The 24,825-nt window shown below is 40.8% G+C and overlaps 1 protein-coding gene across 1 annotated transcript in view; it reads right to left on the reverse strand.

The window, feature by feature from the left end:
- The window catches only part of ADAMTS5 (ADAM metallopeptidase with thrombospondin type 1 motif 5), a 171,046-nt gene extending 150,468 nt beyond the window's left edge, over positions 1 to 20,578 (reverse strand). Inside the window, exon 1 of the mRNA XM_073668294.1 lies at positions 19,053 to 20,578. Coding sequence (XP_073524395.1) covers positions 19,053 to 20,087 — 1,035 coding nt within the window. The 5' untranslated portion in view covers positions 20,088 to 20,578. The remainder of the gene's footprint in view (positions 1 to 19,052) is intronic.
- Between the last annotated feature and the right edge of the window lie 4,247 nt (positions 20,579 to 24,825).

The raw sequence follows: 24,825 nt of genomic DNA on the forward strand, positions 1-24,825 counted from the left end.
TTTTTTAAGTTTATCATCTCGAAAATTTCAGGAATACTGCAACCGCCTGATAAGGACACCTTTGATTTAATTACAAAAGACTCCGGTATCGGAGGCACTTGGCTATAATTTGTTAGAGCGGCTTCTTCCCTGCGTCTGTGACTGTGAAAATTTGATTTTACGCTGTTTGGTCAGGGACTAATTGTTCCTATAAAAATGCTCCGTACATCACGTCAGCTCTAAAGGAGCTAAACATTATTATTAAGAGCTTTAAGGTTTTCCCAAGATATGTCACTTCCCCAGAAGGATTTATAAAACAGCAATGAAAAGAACGTGAAGAAGGGGAAAAATATGTTTCTTTCTGCTATACTTTAGTGAATGTGGAGGGGAATCCAATAGGTTGTTGTAGCATTTTCAGCACAGGTCAGCCAAAATACTTATCTTTTAACTATCTAGTGGAGGTTAGCTGAACCCAGCATAGCTGGCGGACTACCTATAATGCCTTTTAACTATCAAATCACATGATATAGCTCAGCCAGTCAGGAAGGACTATCAAAGGCTGTATAAAAGCACAGGCAGGAATGAAGCAGCCATTTGTGTTGAATCTGTATAGTGAGAGGACGTCAAAGCTCAGCCATAGAGATAGGGAGATGAAACAGTAAAACACTGAATAAACTGTACAGTATTAGCATGTGACTGCACAGCGGTGACTATTATAGGCTGTATAAAAGCAGAGGCAGGAAATAAAGCTGCTATTTGTGGTGAATCTGGATTAGTGATAGGATGTAACAGCTCAGCCATAGAGATAGGGAGAGAAAGCTTTAAAACACTGAATAAACTATAGTGAAATAGACAGTTACTGTCTACTAACCCTTTGCCATATATGATGAGGTCACTTTTACATTACTAAGGTTGTGTTTAAGTTAAAGAGCTTGAAATTAATTGACTACAGTTTTGAGAGTCCTTGCTGATTTGCTGCAGAGCAAATATTTGGAAAAAAATTAATGAATTTTAATTTAAAAATATTCACTCATCTCTACTATCTAGAAACTTGGCTAACATTGCCTTCAGGAACTTGGGAATTTCAGCCCAACCAACAAATAAATTGATTATACAAATCTGCTCTCCATCAATTTCTGCAAAATTTGTTTCTCACCATTTAAGCTCAATTTTCAGGATGTAACAAAAATCAGCTCACCGCTAGTGTTGAGAATTCATAGCTTGCACAGAAATCTACCTAGATCCACAGACTTTTTAATGCCAAACTTAGAAAAAGTCCAACAATGCAGAGGTGATACTATAAGACCTAACATTTATTCCATCAAGGTTAAAAGAAGATATAGAAAAATAAAGAAGCCCATGAACTGGCCTTCATGTTTCGGCAGGTTATGCCTTAATCATTGTCAACATCCAATTTGAAGGTTCTCTCAAAGGTAAGAAAACGTCCTTATAAATTTAAAATGGTTTGGCAGATGGTATGGAATTTTAACATATCTTTTGTCATGGTTGCACTGTTCGAGGAGGGCTTCAATGATCAAGCTTAGGGTAAGCCACTCTGTTTACCAGATGCCTGGGACTGCCCTGGGCTTCATCCTTTAAGCACTGTAAAGAGATCTTGGACTTATACAGGGACCCCTGAGTTGTTGCTGCAAAATCAGCTGCTGCCTGATGGAGCAAGCTGGAGTCAAGAAGAGTAGTCACGCAAGGTTGATACCAAGAGGTCACATCTGAGACAAAATCAGAAAGAAAGTGGGTGGTCAAACTAGAAGTAGAGGTTAGAAAATGGGATAAATAAGGAAACCACAGCAAGAGCAAGGAATAGGGCTATACCAGATAAGCAGAACTTATTGACTGGCTTTGGGAACTGATACTCAGGGGTTTAAATAGCCCCACCCAGTGATGACAGGTGGAAGAAACATAATCTAGCAGAATTTAACCCCAAAGATTCTAGATTAACCAGAGCCACATGTGCCAGGAATAAAACAGGGCTACTGAATAACCGCTCTGCAACGGCCAACGAGCGAAGCAGGAGTAGAGGGACCAGGCACTAACAGGGATGTCACAACTTTATTTGTTTGTATTTTTAATTAGTGATTTTTCTTCTGTACATGCGATGTGACAATGGCGTTATCACAAGCAGAATGTGTTAAGATTGTATTTATTTCTGGTAAATTGTAGCACAGATATGTTATCAAAGGAGATATCAACCAACGACACCCAAATGGGCCTTTTATTATCCACTGGGTCTACTTAACAAATTCCTAAAAACAGATTCTGTCACAAATACAACAAAAACCGAATGACCAAAAACCGGTACTAATGTAGCAACAGCAACGGCTGTTCTTGCCTCATTCAGTAAGTGCCTGCAATGTAGCACTCATCATCTGTCTCTGGAATTTAGGGTTAGCTGCGCCTCATTTCAGCCATTGCCTACCCATAAATGGCACCACTAAGAAACAAAGAAACTACAACACCTGACCCCGGATGACCCGGACCATCGAGAAGTTGCAGAATGGGTGACACAGCAGCATCAGATAATGGGAGGCGCGTTTGGATGGCATTGGATGAAAGCTTGTTCACTCACATATTGCTTAGGATAACGCCATCATACACATCACTTGTACAGAAGAAAAATCACTCTTTTACCATGACAAGTAAAATTAAAGGGGTTGTCCTTTAGGGACATTTTTTTAATTAAATAAATTAATTTTGAGGTCAAAAATCATTTTGGCAGTTGGGTTCCATTATACATTTTGTACCGTTTTTTACTTTTACAGGCTCATTGTTTCATGCACACACACAATTTTAATGTAGTCTGTGGCCCCAAATCAGCTGAAAGGAGCTCAGAAAAAGACAGATAAGAGTCACAGACTCTCGTGTTAGACCATCAGAACAAGATCACTGCCAGGTTCTCAGAGGTCACTTTCTCTTGTTATTGCGTTTTCTGCGGTTTCCTTACAAACCGACCAGCACTTCTGTCCATACAATGGCAGCAGGTGGAGGGTCATGTGACCAGACCTGTCCATCAGCCTCCTCCAATAAAAAAACAGCTTTCCCATGAGAGGTGTTTTCCAATTGGATTAGGCCGATAGACAGTTCTGGTCACATGACCCTCCACCAGGCACCATTGTATGGACAGAAGTGCTGGTCGGTTTGCAAGGGAAGATGCACTAACAGAAAGTAACCCACCTCTTTATCTGAGAATCCATCGGTGAGCTTGTTCTGACTGGACTGTCTAGCAAGACAGTTTAAGAAAAAAGAGACACCAAGATCAATAGGGTCTTATGCTAGGGAGGAAAATTGAGGGAGAGGGAGCTGTTCACCTTAAGGGGTTGTTTGACCCACAACTGAGGAATCAAGTATATCAGCTGATGCAGCACCCTCGAGCCGGGAAATCCCGTAGTGTAGAACAAATGGCAGGAGAAAAGGGGTGGTAGTCTACGCTGCCGATATAGTAGTCTAGAAACCAAGGACGATAGTATTCTGAGGTTCTTCTGATGAAGATATTGGTCCAACTTCGAAACACGTAGAGAATACACCGCTAGGTCAAATTTCCCTATCGTCCTTGGTTTCTTGCGTCCTACATTGGCAGTGCAGACTACAACCCCTATTCTCCCACTATTTGTAAAAGGAAAGTTTGTAACTCTTATCTGTCTTTTTCTGAGCTCTCCACAGTTGATTAATGGCCACAGACTATATTAACGTTGAACGTGTCGGGAAACAAAGAGCCTTTAAAAGTCTAACCGTGTTAAATGTGTAATGAAACTCAAATGCAAAAATGATTTGAGCCCAAAATACATACATTTAATAAAGAAAAATGTCCCCAAAGGACAACCCCTTTAAGTTAGTGAAATTCTCTACCAGTCTGATATATCACATACCTATGTTCCAATGCGAAAAATTGAAATTGAATCCCAGATGGTGACAAGTGGCCACCATGTTGGTAACATGGCCTAACAAATCTTGTCTCTTTACACACAGATTGTGTCTAAAATTGGATCACCTTCTGCCAAACCGTTTCCATTTTTTATATGAGTGGTTTCCTTACTTTTCAGATACTCTGTATTCTAGCGACAAGGAAGCAACTATTCACAAGTGCAATTCCCATCACAGAAACTGGGCGACCACATGTAATTTGAGATTTTGAGAATTTGACAATCTTGGTGTTACTGATATAAATAGTGACCTGCATGGAAAGCGAGGAACTTGTAGGCGGCAAGCTAGAATTAGACAATGACCTTCACGGTGAATAGTGAGGAAGGAAGCTTCTTTGTACTCAATGGCCAATCTGTTTGCCTAATGTCTATGATGGGAAAATTGGTCCAGTGGATGAACCCAAAAGTGGTGGCGACACCAACACACATAGTCTGTGTCCCCCCTTTATTATTTTGACAGAACCATCCTAAACTAAAAGTCTATATTCTGTGATGATTAAAACAACCCTCCATGCTGGCACGGAAAAATGACATGTACGGTCACCCTACCTGCTGCCCACTGCTTGCTTCCCAATGACTTCTCTGTCAAGACTGGCACTCTGGTCCTCCTTCATCCAACATTGGTCCCCGCGGTGGCATTGGGCACACAAAGTTAAGTAAGACTCATGCCCATACAGAACATCAAAGGCAAGGGAGGGTGCTTTATAGCTTTCCATGTCAAAGAAGTGGACACCTTGCATGACAGTGTATCGGAATGTCGGTTTTGGCAGAGGAGGCGGCGGGAGGCAAAAGCCGGTCTCCGAGTAGGGTGACTAATCTATACATGACAAATGTGTGGCCACAATTCAGTGCCAAAGTGGAGGGTCACCTTATAACTTGACTGGAATCAAAACTCTTTCTTTTTACTTAAAAAATAAAAATTTTCCTTGAAAGGGCAAAATATTACCTTAAAGGGGTATTCCAGTAGAAACAAGTTATCAACTATGCATAGGATAAGTTCTAACGGCTAGATTGGTGAGAAATTGAAGAAAAATTGTGGCACATGTTTGCTGCCGCTCTATCAATTCTTTAAAAAGAAATGTTAAAATTAGTCAGCAAAAATAGTTTCCTTCACAGTTTGGTAGCATGCATCATTTTCTGCATGCTGAAACAGTCTTGTAGAAATCCTGCAGAGAACAAATTGGTTAATCCTCTACTGTCCATATTTGGCTGGATGAAGCAGCACCCAATTAGTAAGGGGTGGGGTTTTGTTATAGGGGAGAGGATCCTGCTGCAGCCAGCTGTCTTATAGTCAAAAACACAAGACAGTGAGAAGGAGAGGAAGGGTAATATAGCTGAGAGGAGGCACAGGGAGAGTATTTCTTTATATATTTCTTGGCTTTAATTATAATATATGAAAAAACAGTATTCAATAAAAGGAAAAAATTAAGGGAGGAATTTCAGTGTGCATTTCAGTTTAGTGCTGCTTTAAGTATAATTTTCATGTTTCTTGTACTTACACAACAGCTTTATATTTATCAATGGGAAGTTTTACAGTTTTCAAATGAAGACAATATATTAAATTCTCATTATTACAGAAGTCTTTGTCCAAGGTCAATACGACCACGGACACAATGGCTAGGAGGAAGCTGGATATTGCTGAATTGTGCATCTCTATAGAATATAGGACTGGGAGTAAATAATGAGGCCAAGAACAACAAGAATGTATTTATTTATTGTAACAACAATTCAGTTATGGAGAATGTAGATCTTCCCGGACGACTCTCCGGGTTACGATGACATTAAATGAGCCGAACGCTCCTCTATATTGGCTTTTTCTATTATTGTCCTTTTTGTGTAAGGAGATACTAATAAGAGCAGATTACATAGATTTACCTTTCACGATGGATTTTACAGTCAGAGTAACCTCAGAAAATGTCATGGTAACTTGATGATAAAATCATGAAGGAACATGGCAACAGATCTATTACAAGATGTGCTATTTAAATCCCAGCCGACGAAAGCGGATCGTATGCTAGCCAAGAAAGTGGCATTTTTTTGGTGTTTTTTTTTTTTTTGCATTTTTTAATTATATATTCTGTTATAATAATTTGTTATCAAGAACTCAAATGAAATTATATTAAGTAAATAAATATATTCCCTTATTACAGAACTTTTTTTTAACTGGGACCCTCAATGTCAGTGTGCATACTTCTTAGCTTTACCTTTAATTGTACAGGAAGAAGAGGCATCTGATTCCCCTTAAATACCAGATAGTTATTTTTAAGTAGGTCAAAAAAGTGTTCAGTTTCCTAATACATCTTCTTAATATCAGTTATAGCTCTGTTTTTCTTAAAACAGAGCCCCACATATTGTATAGTCAAATAAAAGATACAATTTTGGCTGCCTGCAGTCTCTTTCAGAGGGACTTATTGCATACGGTGCAATATTTAACTTAAAGGGAATCTATCAGTAGGATCGGCCCTCCTAAGTTGTCTATATGGGCATGTAGGTCATAGGAAGCTGAATAAAATGATACCTTGATATCTGCGATCTGATGTCTTATTCCAGAGAAATCACGTTTTTCTTAATATGTAAATGAGCTGTTAAGATCTATGGGCCGGACATAGATCTCCCTGAGAATCCTCCTCCAGAACTTATTTTAAATGAAAGGGGTTGTTACCAGTGTGAGACATGTAATGACTGACAGTCTGCTCTCCTGATCTACATGTCTCACACTGGTAACTCCCCTTTTCATTTCAAATAAACACAGTTCGTTATCATTTAAAATAAACTGCGCCTGTCGACAGGAGTTTTCTGAAACCAGAAACCTTTTTAATATTAACACTGTGTGCACTGGACTCATGAGCTCCCTCTAGTGGTGACTGAAGGCAGCCTTAATGTTATCAGTTAAAGGGGTTTATCTATTTTAAAAATGGATCACAGAAGGGAATGTGAACTAAACACTAAAAAATGATAAATTATGAAAAGAAAATAATCAGTAAAGAATGAAAGACATAGAAAATAACCTGGTGGTAACAGTAAAAATATGTGCGACTATTACCTGCCACCACTCATACAAGTAATCTTACCATAGAGATCTGATCACAAAGAATGAATCTGGAAAGACAAGAATAGAAGTCGGTGGTATTCTTTTTGCGCAGCACTACCTGTGATCTTACCCCATGGTAAAAATAAATAAAAAAAACTACTCTTGGCCCCAGTCTTTACTTGTTGCGTATGTTTCTTTAAAACACACACGTGGGAGTGAAGGGGTTAGAAATGTGTGAATGTGACAATGAGGAACTGCTTCCCTCAGTCTGTAATGAACGTGTATAGTCTGCAGACCTATGGTATGAATCTAGCTCAAGTATTTGGGGCATCAGCCATCATTATGTCATCCCTTTGCTACGGGCACCCTCTCTTTTATGGACACGACTGGCACAGACAGTGCACAGATAAAAATTGAGTGCCAGGGGAAGAAGAGAGAACATTTAGGACATGCAGGCAGCCCACTATATCCTACTGAACCTATAATGCTCCGGTCACTGGAAAATACCAGGTGCCTATATGGATGCATCTCTGTGAATGTGTATAACATGAAAGGATAATTGACAAACACAAGAATACAGCAGCCTTTGTAAGAGCTAAGATCTGCAAGCACTGAATACAGATAGGTCCATATATATTTGGACAGAGACAATATTTTTCTAATTTTGGTTCTTAACATTACCACAATGAATTTTAAACAAAACAATTCAGGTGCAGTTGAAGTTCAGACTTTCAGCTTTCATTTGAGGGTATCCACATTAAAATTGTATGAAGGGTTTAGGAGTTTCAGCTCCTTAACATGTGCCACCCTGTTTTTAAAGGGACCAAAAGTAATTGGACAGATTAAATAATTGTAAATAAAATGTTCATTTCTAGTACTTGGTTGAAAACCCTTTGTTGGCAATGACTGCCTGAAGTCTTGAACTCATGGACATCACCAGACGCTGTGTTTCCTCCTTTTTGATGCTCTGCCAGGCCTTCACTGCAGTGGTTTTCAGATGCTGTTTGTTTGTGGGCCTTTCTGTCTGAAGTTTAGTCTTTAACAAGTGAAATGCATGCTCAATTGGGTTGAGATCAGGTGACTGACTTGGCCATTCAAGAATATTCCACTTCTTTGCTTTAATAAACTCCTGGGTTGCTTTGGCTTTAAGTTTTGGGTCATTGTCCATCTGTAGTATGAAACGACGACCAATCAGTTTGGCTGCATTTGGCTGGATCTGAGCACACAGTATGGCTCTGAATACATCAGAATTCATTCGGCTGCTTCTGTCCTGTGTCACATCATCAATAAACACTAGTGACCCAGTGCCACTGGCAGCCATGCATGCCCAAGCCATCACACTGCCTCCGCCGTGTTTTACAGATGATGTGGTGTGCTTTGGATCATGAGCTGTACCACGCCTTTGCCATACTTTTCTCTTTCCATCATTCTGGTAGAGGTTGATCTTGGTTTCATCTGTCCAAAGAATGTTCTTCCAGAACTGTGCTGGCTTTTTTTAGATGTTTTTTTAGCAAAGTCCAGTCTACCCTTTTTATTGTTGATGCTTATTAGTGGCTTGCACCGTGCAGTGAACCCTCCGTATTTACTTTCATGCAGTCTTCTCTTTATGGTTGATTTGGATATTGATACGCCTACCTCCTGGAGAGGGTTGTTCACTTGGTTGGCTGTTGTGAAGGGGTTTCTCTTCGCCATGGAGATTATTCTGCGATCATCCATCACTGTTGTCTTCCGTGGGCGCCCAGGTCTTTTTGCATTGATGAGTTCACCAGTGCTTTCTTTCTTTCTCAGGATGTACCAAACTGTAGATTTTGCCACTCCTAATATTGTAGCAATTTCTCGGATGGGTTTTTTCAGTTTTTGCAGCTTAAGGATTGCTTGTTTCACCTGCATGGAAAGCTCCTTTGACCACATGTTTACTTCACAGCAAAACCTTCCAAATGCAAGCATCACACCTCAAATCAACTCCAGGCCTTTCATCTGCTTAATTGAGAATGACATAACAAAGGGATTGCCCACACCTGTCCATGAAATAGCCTTGGAATCAATTGTCCAATTACTTTTGGTCCCTTTAAAAACAGGGTGGCACATGTTAAGGAGCTGAAACTCCTAAACCCTTCATCCAATTTTAATGTGGATACCCTCAAATGAAAGCTGAAAGTCTGAACTTCAACTGCATCTGAATTGTTTTGTTTAAAATTCATTGTGGTAATGTCTAGAACCAAAATTAGAATAATGTTGTCTCTGTCCAAATATATATGGACTCAACTGTATATGAAGTTTAGACGGTATTACTGCTATATAGAATAAACTTATAAGTGATGGTACTTAGGGCACAAATTGGATAATTCATGAGAGCCTATAAGCCATAAAAAGGTGACCCATCATTGTGGGACCCTATTATTTATCAAACATGCCTCTCCTGGGCTAAAAGATCCAAGTTTTAAATCATGGTAGGATCCAGCACTAATTAAAAACAGCCAAAGGCCAATGGAAGGAAGAATATTCAGCTGGATCCTACCTATTCTTTAAATTTGCAGGCTTTGAGCCGAGGAGAGACATGCTTGAAAAATATTAGGCTTAGGATCCTACCAAAGAGAGGTACTCCTTGTAGTGACTGGTGGGCTCTCATGAATTGGCCAATTTGTGCACTAACTGCTTTCATTTTCATAAGTATATTCCATATAGCAGCAATGTATCCACATTTCATTTAGTCAATGTCTGCTTACATGTCATAGGTTACAGAGGCTGCTGTATTTTTTTACTTTTATATATTAAAGTCATAATCATTTGCACTTGCTTTATTCTGTTAGGAGGTGCTGGTCAATTTTTTGTAGTACACCATGAAAGGTACTGAAATAGCAACAGAACCTTCATTGTGATGACCAGTGGGGATACCAGAAGTCAGATCCCCACCAATCAAACATCACTTGCCTACCTTAAGGATCAATGTTAATGTCCTAGAAAAGTCCTTTACCTGTGTACCCAAGGTCTGTGTGGTCTAATCCCAGCCTTGGTTCATGGTCTTAGGCTCCTGCAGAGGACTTGTATGGTTCCTATGCTTGTTTGCCCCATTTTTTATTCGGATGTTAGATTGTCCTTTGGACCTTCCTCGGAAAGGGTTTTGGGAACAAACTCTGACTACATAATCTCATTATACTACTGTCCTCCAGCCCTGATAGAGAACCTGACTCAAGTCCTTCTCTTCATCTACAAAAAAACTGATTGAAGTTCAAGTCAAAAGGATCTTCCAGTCTATAAAAACGATCACATATCCACTGGATAATTATTACATTACCTTGGTTCTACCTTGGGCACATGACCATGACCAAGAGGAGCTGAATATAGCGGCCTGCTCACTCTCTCACTCCATTCATCACCTATGGGACTGACAATAACAGCCGACCTCTGGCCTCGGCAGTCTTCGTCAGTGCTAAAGTCTTTGAATAATGCAGCAGGGCATGTGAACAACCGGCTGCACCATTCGACTTCTCATAGATGCAGTGATCCAGCCAAGGCAAATCTTGGGGAGAATGGGTTATACACCTGGTTCTGGTGGCGGGGAAATACGTCTCATCTTCCGTTTATGTCATCTCCATTGTGGCTTGTCCCGGCCACTTAGATGGAACATCATCAGTGATGTCTAAATAATGAACGTAGTGCAGGTGAGTGGTGAAAAATGAAATACGTCTGTGATGAAGACACGAGCAGGTTATGTATCTATCTATTTAGCTGACTGGACATTCCCTATGGGGACCCACTTATAAATTCCAAATATTCCTATCACTTACGAGCAAGACCTTTACAGACTGCAATCCACGTCATAACTAGTGTTGACCAAATTTGTTCGTCATTTCAAATTCGTGTTCGTGTTCGGGGTTCAGACTTGTTTGCGTCAAAAAATCGGCTCTGCCCACGAACATCCCTGATTTGCCACGCTGTCACGCAGATGTTATCCCGAAACATCTCCCAACAGAATATCGCAAAATCATTTTTTTTAAGACTGCTCCTTCCATGCTACCAATCTCAGGATATTTCAAGCTAAGAGGAAAGATATGGAATAATACATCTGTACTTGGACAACCGTTACTAGGCAGCCATGAATCAGGTAGTGTGAAGCAGATAGGTATGTTGAAAAACTGCTTAGTGCTGCTTGTCATATGTCTTTCAGCTTACTACTTCACATTGCATAATATTCTTGAATTTGCATTAATATTGGTTTGGTTTTTAGAATATAATGCTGATTGCACAAAAGCCTTAATGTGGTATCATGGGCTTTGGGATGGATTACCACGTAACCCATAAAAGCCAACGTACAAAGTCACTCCAGGTGATGCTTTATCACAAATGCCAAGGTTGTATTTGTTCGCCAGCTCTAGATTTTTCTGCGTTCAGCTAATGCATACCTTTAGTGCATTTCACAGTTCCCAACCACTCGTGAGATGTATTTCACTGACAGATGAAATGCAAATATTATTTCTTTAGCACATAGACACCAAGTTCAAAGCCGACTTAACCGGTAAACAGGAATGGAAAATGTACCTCACGCATTCGCTTCATGGCGGGTAAACATGCCATGGAGAAGACGACATCTAGACGTTCGGACTTGGCAAAGGCAACACTCACAGCCCATCCAAACACTGACATGGTAAGTTTGGCGTCAAGTCACCTATGAACTGACTTTATTCATGCAAAACACATTTACTAAAGTTGGACAGCACGGCTGTAACTTACTAAAAAAAAAAACTGCTGAGATCATTGTGAAAGAATATGTAATCTCAATATCCAGAAAGATTTCTCATTTTGTGCCATTCAAGGTTATGGATTTTGTATTCATTGTTCATCCGAAATAAAAGGTTAACTCAGGCGATCCGGCACAAATATCATTTTTCCAAAAGGGCCTTCGATATAACAATACTGCAGACGTCGTTACTGCAAAATTCCAAACCCATTGCTTCATTGTTTCAAACATATTTAGGAAGCTGACTTCTCCTGGGGTTATGGTACGTTGGACAAACCATTTTAGCATATGTTTCAAGTTAGTTTCGTGAAATTTACGGGGACTACCTATTATAGATCCGGATCTGGAAAACAAATACTACATTGTGTTGTTTTTTTTTTACAATCTAAATTTAACATCTTGTTTATTTGGACTAATTATATTTTTTACAGACTTTCATCTTCAGGAAAGCACTTGCCAAGGGAAGGTGGCCAAAGGTTAGGCTCACACGTACTGTAACTCCTTAGAACGTGATCTAGAGTTTCTTAATCAGATTAAGACCGTCAGAGGAGGATGGGGACATCTGCAGCCTCACTGTGACTTATAAATAGAAGAATAGATTTCTCTTAGGTCATAAAGTTTCTCCTTAACAGGATGGATCAGCTTATATATAATACAGAAAGAATGCACAAGGGCAGAAAAGCAAAAGTACCCGCTAAGAAGCAGTTCCAGCTCTGGAAGTTATGCCATGCCATCTGGACGAGTGGTTTCCACAAGGCATTCCAGGGACATTTTTTCCAAACCTCTGATGTGGAAACGAATTTATAAACTCTGAGGCTGGCATACAACATCTAACATGAAATGAAAAGACGGGGCAAATGTAAAGCATTGGAAACTGACGATAATGTCACACTCGAAGAATCTACCGATTGATGGATTTGTCTGGGTCACTGGGGACCGTTTAGCTTTAGGATTAGATTTGGGCCACCATAGGAGATGACTTTCCCTTCAGTAGTCACTGGACAAAGACGGTTTGTGTCAGGAAAATACTTTGTGGGCATTTACTCTTACCGACTGATGATGTCCTTCCAGTTATGCGAGACAATATGTCACTCTCTATTTTCTGCCTAAATCTTTTTAAGGAAATTCTGCAAGAAATGGATGGAAAAACATGGCAAGATGGTCCCATATGTATGGATAAACAAATGTTTTCCTTCTATTTCCAAGAATAACCAACTCAAGAGATTCTTCGAGGTATTTTAAGCAAAGAGAGATGGGACGTCCTTTCAGGAGCTTCTTCAATTAACTATAAAAGGTTGTCCAGGTTTGTGATGAAAGTCTGCAGTCATTCTATGTGACTGCAGACTTCTGTATCCCCAGAGCTCGCGCACCACACGCTGTTTGGATACTCCTGTGCTGGAGACAAGAACGAGTGGTGCGATATGCACGCTTCTGGCCACATTCCCACTAGACATGTGCGGCCTCACGCACTTGTACTGAGCAAGGCCATGCACATCTAGTCATGAAGTGTGCTGGGAGTATGCATATGGTATACTTGCAGTCACACAACCACCCTCTCTTGTCGCCGGCACCGGAGAATGTTGACAGCACTCAGTATTTATGATGTGAGAATTCAGAAGTCTGGTCTGCAATCACATAAATTGACTGCAGATTTTCATCACAAACATGGACAACCTTTTTAAGCTGGCCTTTAACTTTTAGTAGCTGTTGGCCTAAGCATTTTGACCTACCTCCAAAGCGTGCATGTTCAGTTTGGCCAAACATGTATGTGTATTCAACAGGGAGAGCTTAATAAGCCATTGCTAGACTCCTTTGGTGGTGGCTTATCTACCCTGAGAACTAAAATGGAAATTCAACATGCCAAATCCTATTTTCCTTCTACATTTACTGATTGGGGAGAGCAGGAAGGCCCTCATACATATTAACTGGTTGAGTTGACCTGACAAAATTGGTAGGTTTGGCTGACGTAACTCTAAGATATATATGAGTTGGTATCTCAAAGCTTTTGAATATCTAGCCTTGGAGGACCATAGGACTCCTTATTAACAATTGGCATATCCCTTAATTTCCAGTAGATGCCCCTGTCAAGCAGTTATATTTAAATGTTGGGGTTTTACCACCTCAAATATCGAGTGTTCGCAGTAATTAAGCTTCTAGTCTTCAATCCAAATTCTGTAAAAAGGCTCTACACTGTGATATGTATCAAGTAGGTCTTCGGAGAATCCCCAAAGGAATTCAGGCCAATGTATAAGAGATACCAATACTTTTTCGTTAAAAAATATCTAAATTGTGAATCAAGGCCAAACTATAAAGAGGTTCTATCATGGTTTTGCTGCGGTTCTGAACAATCAGTAGCAAAAGTGATGCAGCAAAACTGAAACATTACCCTTAGCTCTACATTATAAATGAAATCCAGTTGATTGATCACACTTGTAGCCATCCCTTGTATAATATAAGTAATTTACATTGCTCTTGTTAGATAAAGGGCGATGCAGACCTGGTTGATTCTTTATGGGCTCCATAGACTCTTGGTGCATATCCTCTTGCCTGATCCCTTTCCCATGAAAAAAAGTCAGTGCTGTCATGACGTGTAGCCTATGGAAAAGTATTTCTCAATTGACTCAGCAAAATGCTGACTAAAAGAGAATGATGAAGCAGATCAGTAGTCGTCACACCATGATGTTCACATGCCAGATATGGAAGTAATCAGATTTTCTAAAAAATAATAGTTTTAAAGATAATCCCATCTTTATCCATTTATGGATCTAAGGAGCTAAAAAAGAGCACCTTTTTGATTCATTGTCTTTCCCAAGGAATACTAATGGATCCCATAAACACTGAATGAAAATTGTAAGAACCCGTTGATTATGATGAGACTGACTGAATATCTGATGAGTAGGGCCAGTTTAAGAAAGTTCTTGAAGAAGACCAATCTTGACTATGAGACATTTCATTATGGCAATTGATCTATTTTTTTTTAGAACAGCTTGACTAAATCTTTGCATATAGGGACAGACCAGCTCACTGGAATATTAAAGTATCCTAAAGGCCATCACAATAATAAACCAAATGTCCAACAGATAGTCCAATTTGGAGGTGAATTTGGAACCAGCCACTTGTCTCTAAGCTATATTTCTTGTAGGATGGTTCACAAATAACCTATTAAAGCCCCCCTACACATCAGACTAAAGCCGTCCAAACCCTCGATATTGGTGAAATAAGCCACCAGTCTAATGAGCTTGAGCATCTCATGACTCCTGAGAGAAGGATTTAGCACGTTGGATCTCAACAGCCAACTCTTTTGTTCATCCTGGAGATAAGCTGCTGCCTGAGGAGTCTAGCAGTCATTCTCTCATAGAGAACATAGGAACGCTTGGCTGAGCTGAGCATTTCGGTGTATGAATGAGTCAGGGGAGATAGCTCTCACCTACGAGCTATCCAAAGCATCCTTAGATTAGATAGCTGTAGGCCAAAGAATAGTTCAGTCGATAATTTGGCGACAGACATCTCAGCCGACACTCCTATATACAGGAACGCTTGCTCAGACGAGCGTTCATGTTCTCTATGAGAAAGCCGCCAGCTGACACGTCGGCCAGCGGCTTATCTAAGGGAGTAAAATGTGATCGGCAGTCTGAAATTGGACATGCACTATCAACATCTCTCCAGAGTCCTGACTATCAGTCAGCCATCGCTTCCATACACAGTAGGCCATCTGCCGAACCTGTTGATATTGGTAGTCTAATGTGTATAGGGGCATTGAATCTACATCCATTTATCTGTGTGAGTGTTACCTTCCAAGAGAAACAGACCAATTTTTTTCTCAGGTGCCATCCTAGTTGCATCCCAGCAGCATCCTAGTTGCAGCAGTTTTTCTTCTCATTCCTTATATTCATTGAATTTTTTTTCTCCATTGACCCTTAACAATGTATCAGTTCAAAACGGATGAAATTAGGAAGGAACTCTGGAGTACAAAGTCAGTCTTACTAGTTTCATCCAACTCTCATGGATCCCCATAAACTTTAATGGTTGAGTCTGATTCGCAAGAGTAGGACCCGCTTTGTGTCTCCTGGACCGGAGGCACAGATCCATTTTTAAAACTGATGTTTGCATGGCTCAATGAAACTCTATGGGTCAGAGAAGAAAAATCGGACAGCGCGCGAAAGTGCTCGCTACTCGAGTGCTCGGGTATGCAGCGAATATCGCGGGTGCTCGAGCGACATGCTCGAGTCCCCACCCCGCATGTTTCACGGCTGTTAGACAGCAAAGAAAAGCATGTGGGGATTGCCCAACAAACACGGGCAATCCCGGCATCTTTTGTGGCTAACAGCCATGAAACATGTGGGGCGGGGACTCGAGAATGTCACTCGAGCACCAGCGATACTCGGTGCATACCCGAGCACTCGACGAAAACTCGAGTAGCGAGTACTCATCGCTAATACTGACATTTCTGTATAGATACAGGGTGGTCCTAAGATCTATTACTCTGCTGCGCCCAAAAAACCCCATCCTGACCCAGCATCGCTCTTTATCAGATTATACATATTTAAGCTGCGGCAGATGTTGACAATTTCCATGAAGCCAAGTAATTGCATAGTCAAGGGTTAAATGATCCATCCTATATACTGAGCTTTTTATGGCATTTACATCTGATTGATACTAAAAATTAAAAAAAGTGTAAATCTTACTATTTGCACAGAGTCAAAGAAAGCATGTTTTCCTTCCAGCTTACGATAAGACTTTCTCTCTGAACTTTAATACCTCTCTGTGGGTAAAATCCAAACTCACGTCTTACCCACGAACCACAGGAGCTACATTACCCACGCCTTTCCTCAAGGCTTTGGGCGCTCTCTCAAATATAAAGCAGCCGGCCAAGATACAAGTCAGCCAGCTGTAGCAATCCTCCAGGGCCTTGTTTAAACTTTCAGCTGAAGATCTCACATTTCCTCCACCCAACCTGCCGAGCTTCGTTATAAAGTGCTTCGTGTGACCCCAGGCAAATATGGGGATGCCAAAAATAAGTGAAAAAAAAAAACTCATTTATTTTTCCCGCACGATGCAAACATAACCATAGCATTGTGCATTTGTTACTTTTTTTTTTATTAGTTGCACTATTTTGTTGTTTCAGGTAGAAGCCAGTGATGTCATCCATGTTTCCTGGTCTGGATGAAAACACGTTTGGCACGTCAATTATACCGCGTTACGGATCCCATGTGACACGTCGATGTGACTTTCTTATAGGAAGGAGACATACATGTGTAGGAGCTATGACATGCTGAAGTTTGTCATTTGTCAACCAGGCGAGACTATTCTCAACGAAGGGACTCGATAGAGAATAATAAGCTGCGAACTTGACACTAGATGGATAATGAAGATAATATTGCAGGAATCTTCCCATACTCGGAGCAGAAGGAAGAAGCGTCAGCCCCGGGCTCTCGATGTGGAAGGAATGTGCTTGTTTATTCCAATTACTCATAGTGTCAGGGAATATCTCTGTAGAATAAAGCCTGGGTGAACCTCTCCCATTGTGTATACAGAATGAAATGAATGACTGTATGGGAGAACAACTGTAATATGTTATTATGGGACCCACTTCCATAATAATATATCATTGGAAACACCTGCTTGGAACGACTGCAAAAATACTTGCACCAGGTATACATTCTGGTTATTACAGACACGCATAAGGATTTCTATTTTTCGAGCTGTAATGTAATAAGAGCTGCTCGTTTTTTTACAGATTTGAGAAGCTCAGTCGAGGTCATGGTAATTCAGCGTATCACAAATGTAGGTAACCTATAGCTTCTAGCTGTGAAGTCCCAATGTGCCTCGCATACTTACACTGCGCTCGTTTTTCTAGGCTGCGTGCCAGGCATTGATGAACTGTAAGTTTCAGCGTCTGCTTCATCGTTTACTGGATACAGCTTGTGCTGAGACTTGTAGTTCTTCACTATCACTACCTGGTATGTAGCCAACATATCTAACAGAAAAAAAACTAGAGTGCCAGACAAGCATTGGAGTAATCCAAGTAAGACGTATCAAAGAAATGATATGTCAGTTGTGGTGGGACTACAAGTCCCACAACTGTACTTGCAATTCTGTTAAACCACCTAAGAGGCAGTATGCTGTATGCTGGCCAATGGGGAATCACAAGCGTCAGCACGTCTGGCTCAGCTCACCCCGGCTATCCTGGAATATTGACTGCTCTAATTAATACACTTGCTCTGGAGCAATAAACACGTGGAAACCAGGCTGTACACTGTGGGGAACTACAAGTGACAGCCAACCCTTAGATTTATTTATATTGAACAGACATTGATAGTGTCTGCAACCCATTTCAAGCCCTCACATTACATAAGAAAATGATAGATAGATAGATAGATAGATAGATAGATAGATAGATAGATATGAGAGATAGATATAGATAGATAGATAGATAGATAGATATGGGATAGATAGATATAGATAGATAGATAGATACAGAGATAATACATATATATATATATATAATAGATAAATAAATAGATAGATAGATAGATAGACCATAGATATATAGATAGATAGACCATAGATATATAGATAGATCTATAGATAGATAATATATAGATAGATAGAGATAGATGGAGATAGATAGATAGATACAGAGATAATATATATATATATATATATATACATATAATAGATAGATAATATATAGATAGATAGAGAGATAGATACAGTAGATATAAGATAGATGGATAGATAGATAGATAGATACAGTAGATATAAGATAGATGGATAGATAGATAGATAGATAGAAAGATAGATAGATAGATAGATAGATAGATAGATACAGTAGATATAAGATAGATGGATAGATAGATAGATAGATAGATAGATACAGTAGATATAAGATAGATGGATAGATAGATAGATAGATACAGTAGATATGAGATAGATGGATAGATAGATACATAGATAGATACAGTAGATATGAGATAGATGGATAGATAGATTAGATAATAGACAGGAATCTGAGGTTGGATATACTGGAGTTGGAGTTATTAGCCCCAGTATTATGATTCCATCCTATGTATCTAATTGCCTCTTTATACCTTGCCAAATAAGAAGAACTATAAGTTTCAGCGAGTCCAGGTGGTAAAGAGCATGGAATGGCTGGTTGAACAAAATAACACAGACATTTTGATCATGAGCCATAAAGCACTGTATGAATGGGACCTACAGCAGACTCAAGTCTTACAGCCAGTAATTCCCACGTACAGTATTGTGGTTTAGCCTAAATACACATCGCCATAAAAAAGCAAAAGCTATAAAGTCCTAGAAGGTCATGTAAGGCGAGGAGGCAGAGGAGCCTCCAGCAGAAGGCACTCACCTCCCTGGTGAAGAGGATGGCAGCATCGTAGTGCTGGTCGTGCTCATCGTCCAGCTGGTTGTGTTGATGTTGCCATTTGCAGAAGTTCTTCAGAGTTGTGGCCGCGTTCTTGCTCACCTCCGGCCCCTTCTCCTTGTCAGTGACCATCACCACCTTCACTACAGCCAAGCGGATGTGGTTTTCAATACTGGGATGACTGTAAAGCCTGGAAGCGATGGAAGCCAAGGTCAACAAATAATGGTGGAGGTCCTTCCCATACTTCTTGGACATAGACTCATCAGCTACCAGGAGGAGCTCCACATGTCTGGATTTGGATATGGATCTCCTCTGGCGTCTTTTTAGTGTGGTTCCCCCCTGTAATAAGAATGTTTCCTTGATGTTGGGGTCAGCTGCAAGGCTTTGGTTGGCTTGGGGTGGGCTGCTCCACCTATGGTGGTCTTCCCTGTGATGCCTCCTGGAGTTATTCCCATGCTTATGGAGGTGATTTCCAGACCCTCTGGTCTCACAGCTGGCTCTGCTAGGAACAGTCTCAAAACTGAAGCGATCCTTGATAAAAACATGTAGGACCCTCTCAGAGCCATCCCTGTACACCTGCCCTACTCCTGCCTTGCCCTTAATCAAAGGCTTGATGGTATAATGGGCATGCTTGACAGCAAAGAAGCCATCCAGACCCCCACAGAGGTTGAAGACCGCCAAGGACTGTGGGCTGGAGTCTACAGTCCCCCTGTAGAAGCAGTGCCTATGAAAACGATGCTGAGGATGCAGACGTCCCAGGTACTTGGTGCTGAAGTGAGGAGACAGCAGCATATCGTCCCTTTCCAAGTCCAAAATAAACTTCTTGCCATCTGCATAGAGGATGTAGCCCACCTTACCTCCTCCAGCATAGATCTGGTCAATATTTTGCACAATTCCACTCCTCCTCTGGGGCTCAGAAGATGGGTGATGTTTGGAAGAAGCAGGTGGATCCCCATGCTTGGAGTCTGCAGTCCTAGCAGAAATAGCAGCAGCAAACATTACTAGCAAAATCAGCATCATTGTTCTCCCTTGGAAATTGGAGAGAGAGAAGGAAAAAAAAAAAAAAAAAGAAAAAGGAAAAAAAAAAAAAAAAAAAGAAGTAGCCTGGGATGAATCAGCCAGCGCCGAAATGTCAACAGAAGCAGAGACTGGGCTAAAGTTTCTTGGAGCAGCAGCAGCAGAGGTGACTTTATTTCCTCTCCTCCATCAGATCCTTGTACTAAATGCTGGATACCAGGCACAATACCCCAAGCCTTGCGCTCACACAGCTGTTAGGATCTGCACGACTTAACTCCTTGAGAACCACAGAGAGTTTTGGAGTCGGATCCTAGGGGATAAAGCTTTTTTTTTTTTTTTTTGCGTCTTTGCGCAGAAGACCTGTCCCTCTTGGAATCATCCACACACTCAGCATGTGTTTGCACTTACTCTCCCCTCTTGCCTTGTGTGGATGCGGACAAGAAGAGAAGAGAGATTGTGAAGATGAGGAGGAGGAACAATGAATTTATACTGGAATGCTTTTTAAATGTGAGTAGTCACTGCCTCTTAAAGGGAGTGCACCCCTCCCTCCCACACTGCCTGCAATAATCACATGCAGGAAAGTGTTACACTCTGCGAATGGCTTTTTTTCTTCTTCTTCTTCTTTCATTCTCCTGCTGCTGCTGCTGGATCTGCTATTTCACAACTATCCTGACTAACAGCTGACTTCATCTGAAACATAACATTTATTGCAATTTAATGTCTTGTCCTGGAAACCGGCACCGGAATGTTTACAGGAGGCTCTGATAATAAAACAACCCTCAGCAATCATGATGTTGGGGGTCGTGGTGACTCTGCTATGAGTAGTGCACTGCCTGGATTAGGAATTTCCCATTGACTTGTCTGCAGTGAGGCTCATGAAGTGCTTGGTTGTATACTTTGGCTGGATATACCTGCCTTGAGTCTATTACCATCCTAGCTGTCAGGTGATAGATTGTCTGTCACTTAATTGTTATTATTGATGGGAAATGTTGACTTAGGAGGGTCTCGGTGACTTGGCATGCTGTGCCAGTGGCATCCTGTAAATGCTTCTTATTGCAGCTGAATAAACACCAGCTCCACCATTTGTCTTGTGCAGCCTTCATCCGTCTTTCATCTTTAAGGGGCTGATTACATAACCTTAAGGTAGGTCACACATAAATGGATCAGCAGAAATGTGCCATGAGAAATGAAATGGAGTCTATTTACCAGTATGGTGCTGGGAGGGGGAGAGACTGAAATTGCAGATGACAAGTGGATTGAGAATCCTGATTACAGTTAGCCTTTCTACATCCGAATTCCTTAATATATTCGACTTAGTAATTAAATAGCCGGCAGAAATTCACAAAAAAGGGGAGAAAGGGTCACCTTTCCGTTTGGGAGAAGAGTTGAAATTCACATTTATCATGGTAGTCATAAAGGGAATAAACAGCCTACACTAATTAGCTGTGGGACTACAAGTATCAGATAGTATCAAACAGAGAACTTAGACTGTTCTTCAACTTTCCATATACTATAAGTCCTAGCATGTAGTGTGCCAAAGATGTGGTGTCCACAGGTGCTGGGGTGTAAGATAGTGAACTATTTTCTTGGGGGGCATCCACTCTGTTCTATATTTCCTAACTGACAATGGGATAATGCACTTTAAAGAGGACCTGTTAATGTCAAAAATATGTATTTTTTTTTCCACCCGTGTAAATGCCGCTGTTCTCCTGAATCCGGCGTTGTCTCTCTTTTGTTTCTGCACCTCTCCATTCCAGATATATAGTCCCATCTTCTTTGTATATAAATCTAGTATTGTTCGCCAAAAGGGTGTGGTCCTCATGAAGTCGGCCACAGAGGAGAAAAGTACACACCCACTTGGCAAAACAGACTAGAGTTACATACAGGAAAGAAGGGGCCATATTTCATGGATGGAGAGGAGCAGGAACAAAAGAAAAATATTGCCGGATTCAGGAGAACAGCGGCATTTACACCAAGAAGAAAAAGATGACATATTTTATGGCAAATGACAAGTCCTCTTTTAATACATATTGTGGTGTTTTTTTACGTTGATGAACTCAGCATGTTTAATCCATCATGTTTCCATGACCCCTTGGAAGAATGCACAGAGCTAGGATGCTGCGCTCTGACATTCTTATGGGTGGTGTGCAGGGAGAAAATACTGCAAGTAATTGGCGCCAAGAGCCTAGTGGGCATATGCCTATGCTAGCATAATAATCCCCTGCTACTATGGGGAGATGTAATTGTGATATGGTTAGCCAAAGAGGTAAAGGCAGAAATGGCTACAAAGGGCTTTTAAAGGGGTTTTCTTAAAAGTTGACAGAAGCCATGTTTATAAAAGAAAGAAGCCATACTTACCACCAAAATCCACTCTCCACTCCGACGCTTCAGGTCCACTGGTTTCTCCGCTGGACCGGAAGTGATGACATTCCAACCTCCAATCACCTGTGACTTTGTCGCCAATCAGTGGCTTCAGTGATGAGGTCATTAGTGGTCATGATGTCATCACTTCCAGTCTCCATTGTTTAGCAGCAAAAATTAGCAAATTTTGGCACAAGGCTTTAGCTTCAGCTGCATGCACAGTCAAAAGATGAACACCTCAATGTGTCACGTCTTACTCCAGTGGGATTAAGGTTCAAGGCTGGCATATGAAAATGATAAATTTCTCCCCTTTTATATAGGCTGGAGAAAAACTTATTCAGAGGACACAACCCGAGCAGAAGGTGAGGTTTCGCCCCATTTTTTAAGAAAGGTGACCAGAAGCAAGACCATCACAATACAAGAGTTGTGCGATAAAGAAGCTGAACTGTTGAATACATTTTTCGGTTTCTGTGCCTTCCAATGAAAAGCAAAGTCAACGTAATCAGTTCCATGCAAAGGGACTGTCAACCCGTGTGAGATGAGCGACCCATTCCAGTATTGGGATTTTTAGGGCACCAGGGTCTCCTATCCTAGTAGTGATCAGGGTTGTGGTGCCAGGTAGCTCCTGATTATTATGTTTGCTGTGATTAGTTGTTGGCACTGATGTGGAGTGCCATTTATACCCCCTATGACAACACTGAACCAGAAGCTTCGTGATTTTACGAAAAGAATCATTTATCTGCACTAAAGAGAAGACTTCATGCACTGACTTCTAGTAAGGTTGGTAAATAGTTCTAAATTGAGTTATGTTCCCCTTTTCATGTCTCTTTAAGATGACTCTACAGCTCTGCAAGTGCATAACGCATTATCCGTGCCCTTCACAAAGAGCTGAAGCTTTTCTCATCTTTCTCCATTCACATTCATGCAGGTAACAACAAGGAGAAGCACTTATTCCTATTTGTACTTGTTCACATCAGGCACTCTGCTGATGGTTTCTTCTTACATTTTTCTTCTCAGATTCCCCGGAGGGGAGTGGAATAAGACTTTCCTTTGAAGATAAATTTTCACGCTGCTGCCCTGCTGTATTATCTGGTCGCTCCCACTCGTAAATTGAGCAATTTAGATAATAGAAGAATATTAGAAAATTGTATATGGAGTTCCCTCAGTTCACCAAAGGAAGGTATAATGATTATCAAGCTAAATACAAAGTAAACCTGCCCTTCTCCTCAACCATGTGGTAAAATGGCCTGGCAACATCTCTTGACGCTCAGTAAGTACACATCTGTCTTGGTAAGGTGTCTCCTCAGTTACTTCATGCACAATTGTCTCTGTGGGTTTAGAGAACAAAACATGGTGGACCAAACAGGCCCAGATTTTAAGACAGTCAATGGGACACAAGACCTGCTCACTAACCACCTTAGGAGTTGGAAGGCCTTCAAGTCACCCTCCCTGATGGTCCTATTCAGCCAAGAGGAGATGGCTGCAGTAAAGGGTCAGATGGGATCCAGATCCCTATGTTGGCATAGGGCTGTCACTAAAAGTATTTTATTTCCTCCTCTAGCCTTAAATGTTGTGGTTTAAAGAGGACCTGTCACTTACCATAAATATGCATATTTTTACCTGTGAAAGCTGTAAATATGTATTTTTTTACCTGTTCTCCTGAATCCAGAGCTGTTTTTTTTTGTTTCTGCACTTCTCCATTCCTGAGATATGGCTCCCTCTTTCCTGTATATAAATCTACTCATTTATCCAAAGGGGCATGGTCCTCAAGTAGACTTCCACGGAGGAGCTGAGGAACATGCCCATTTGATTAAAATGACTAGATTTACATGCAAGGAAGAGGCGGCCATATCTCAGAAATGGAGAGGAGCATGAACAAAAGAAAAGCAACCTCCGATTCAGGAGAACAGCGGCATTTACACCAGGTAAGACAATGACATATTTATAATAAGTGACCAGTCTTCTTTAGATATTAATTTTAGATAATTGGACATTAATTACCATCTGTCTAAAATTTTCCATGACTGCCTCCATTTTTCAAAAACAATCCCAGCAAATTTGTGTTGTTCCAGGACCAAAAGGGTTGAGGTTTACACAAACACCACCCACAAAACAGTTCCTGCAAGGTTGCAGTGGAGCCAGGGCAAAAAAATAAAATGTTCCTAAGTCAAAAATTTCTTGTTTTACAAACCATTATTTAGTAGACATTTGGAAAAGATCTTATAGCCTTTGGAAAAGATTGCAGAATAAAACATCATACTAGTGTTGAGCGAGTAGGTTTCATTAACCCTTTCGGCGAGCACTCTCGGGTGCTTACCGAGTATTATGGAGTGCTCGGTATTTCTTTTACTGTCGCCGTGGCTGCAAGTGTCACGGCTGT

This window comes from Phyllobates terribilis, unplaced genomic scaffold, assembly GCF_046119375.1.
Source record: "Phyllobates terribilis strain yellow unplaced genomic scaffold, ASM4611937v1 Scaffold_2__4_contigs__length_985480577, whole genome shotgun sequence".
In the NCBI taxonomy this organism is placed as follows: domain Eukaryota; kingdom Metazoa; phylum Chordata; class Amphibia; order Anura; family Dendrobatidae; genus Phyllobates; species Phyllobates terribilis.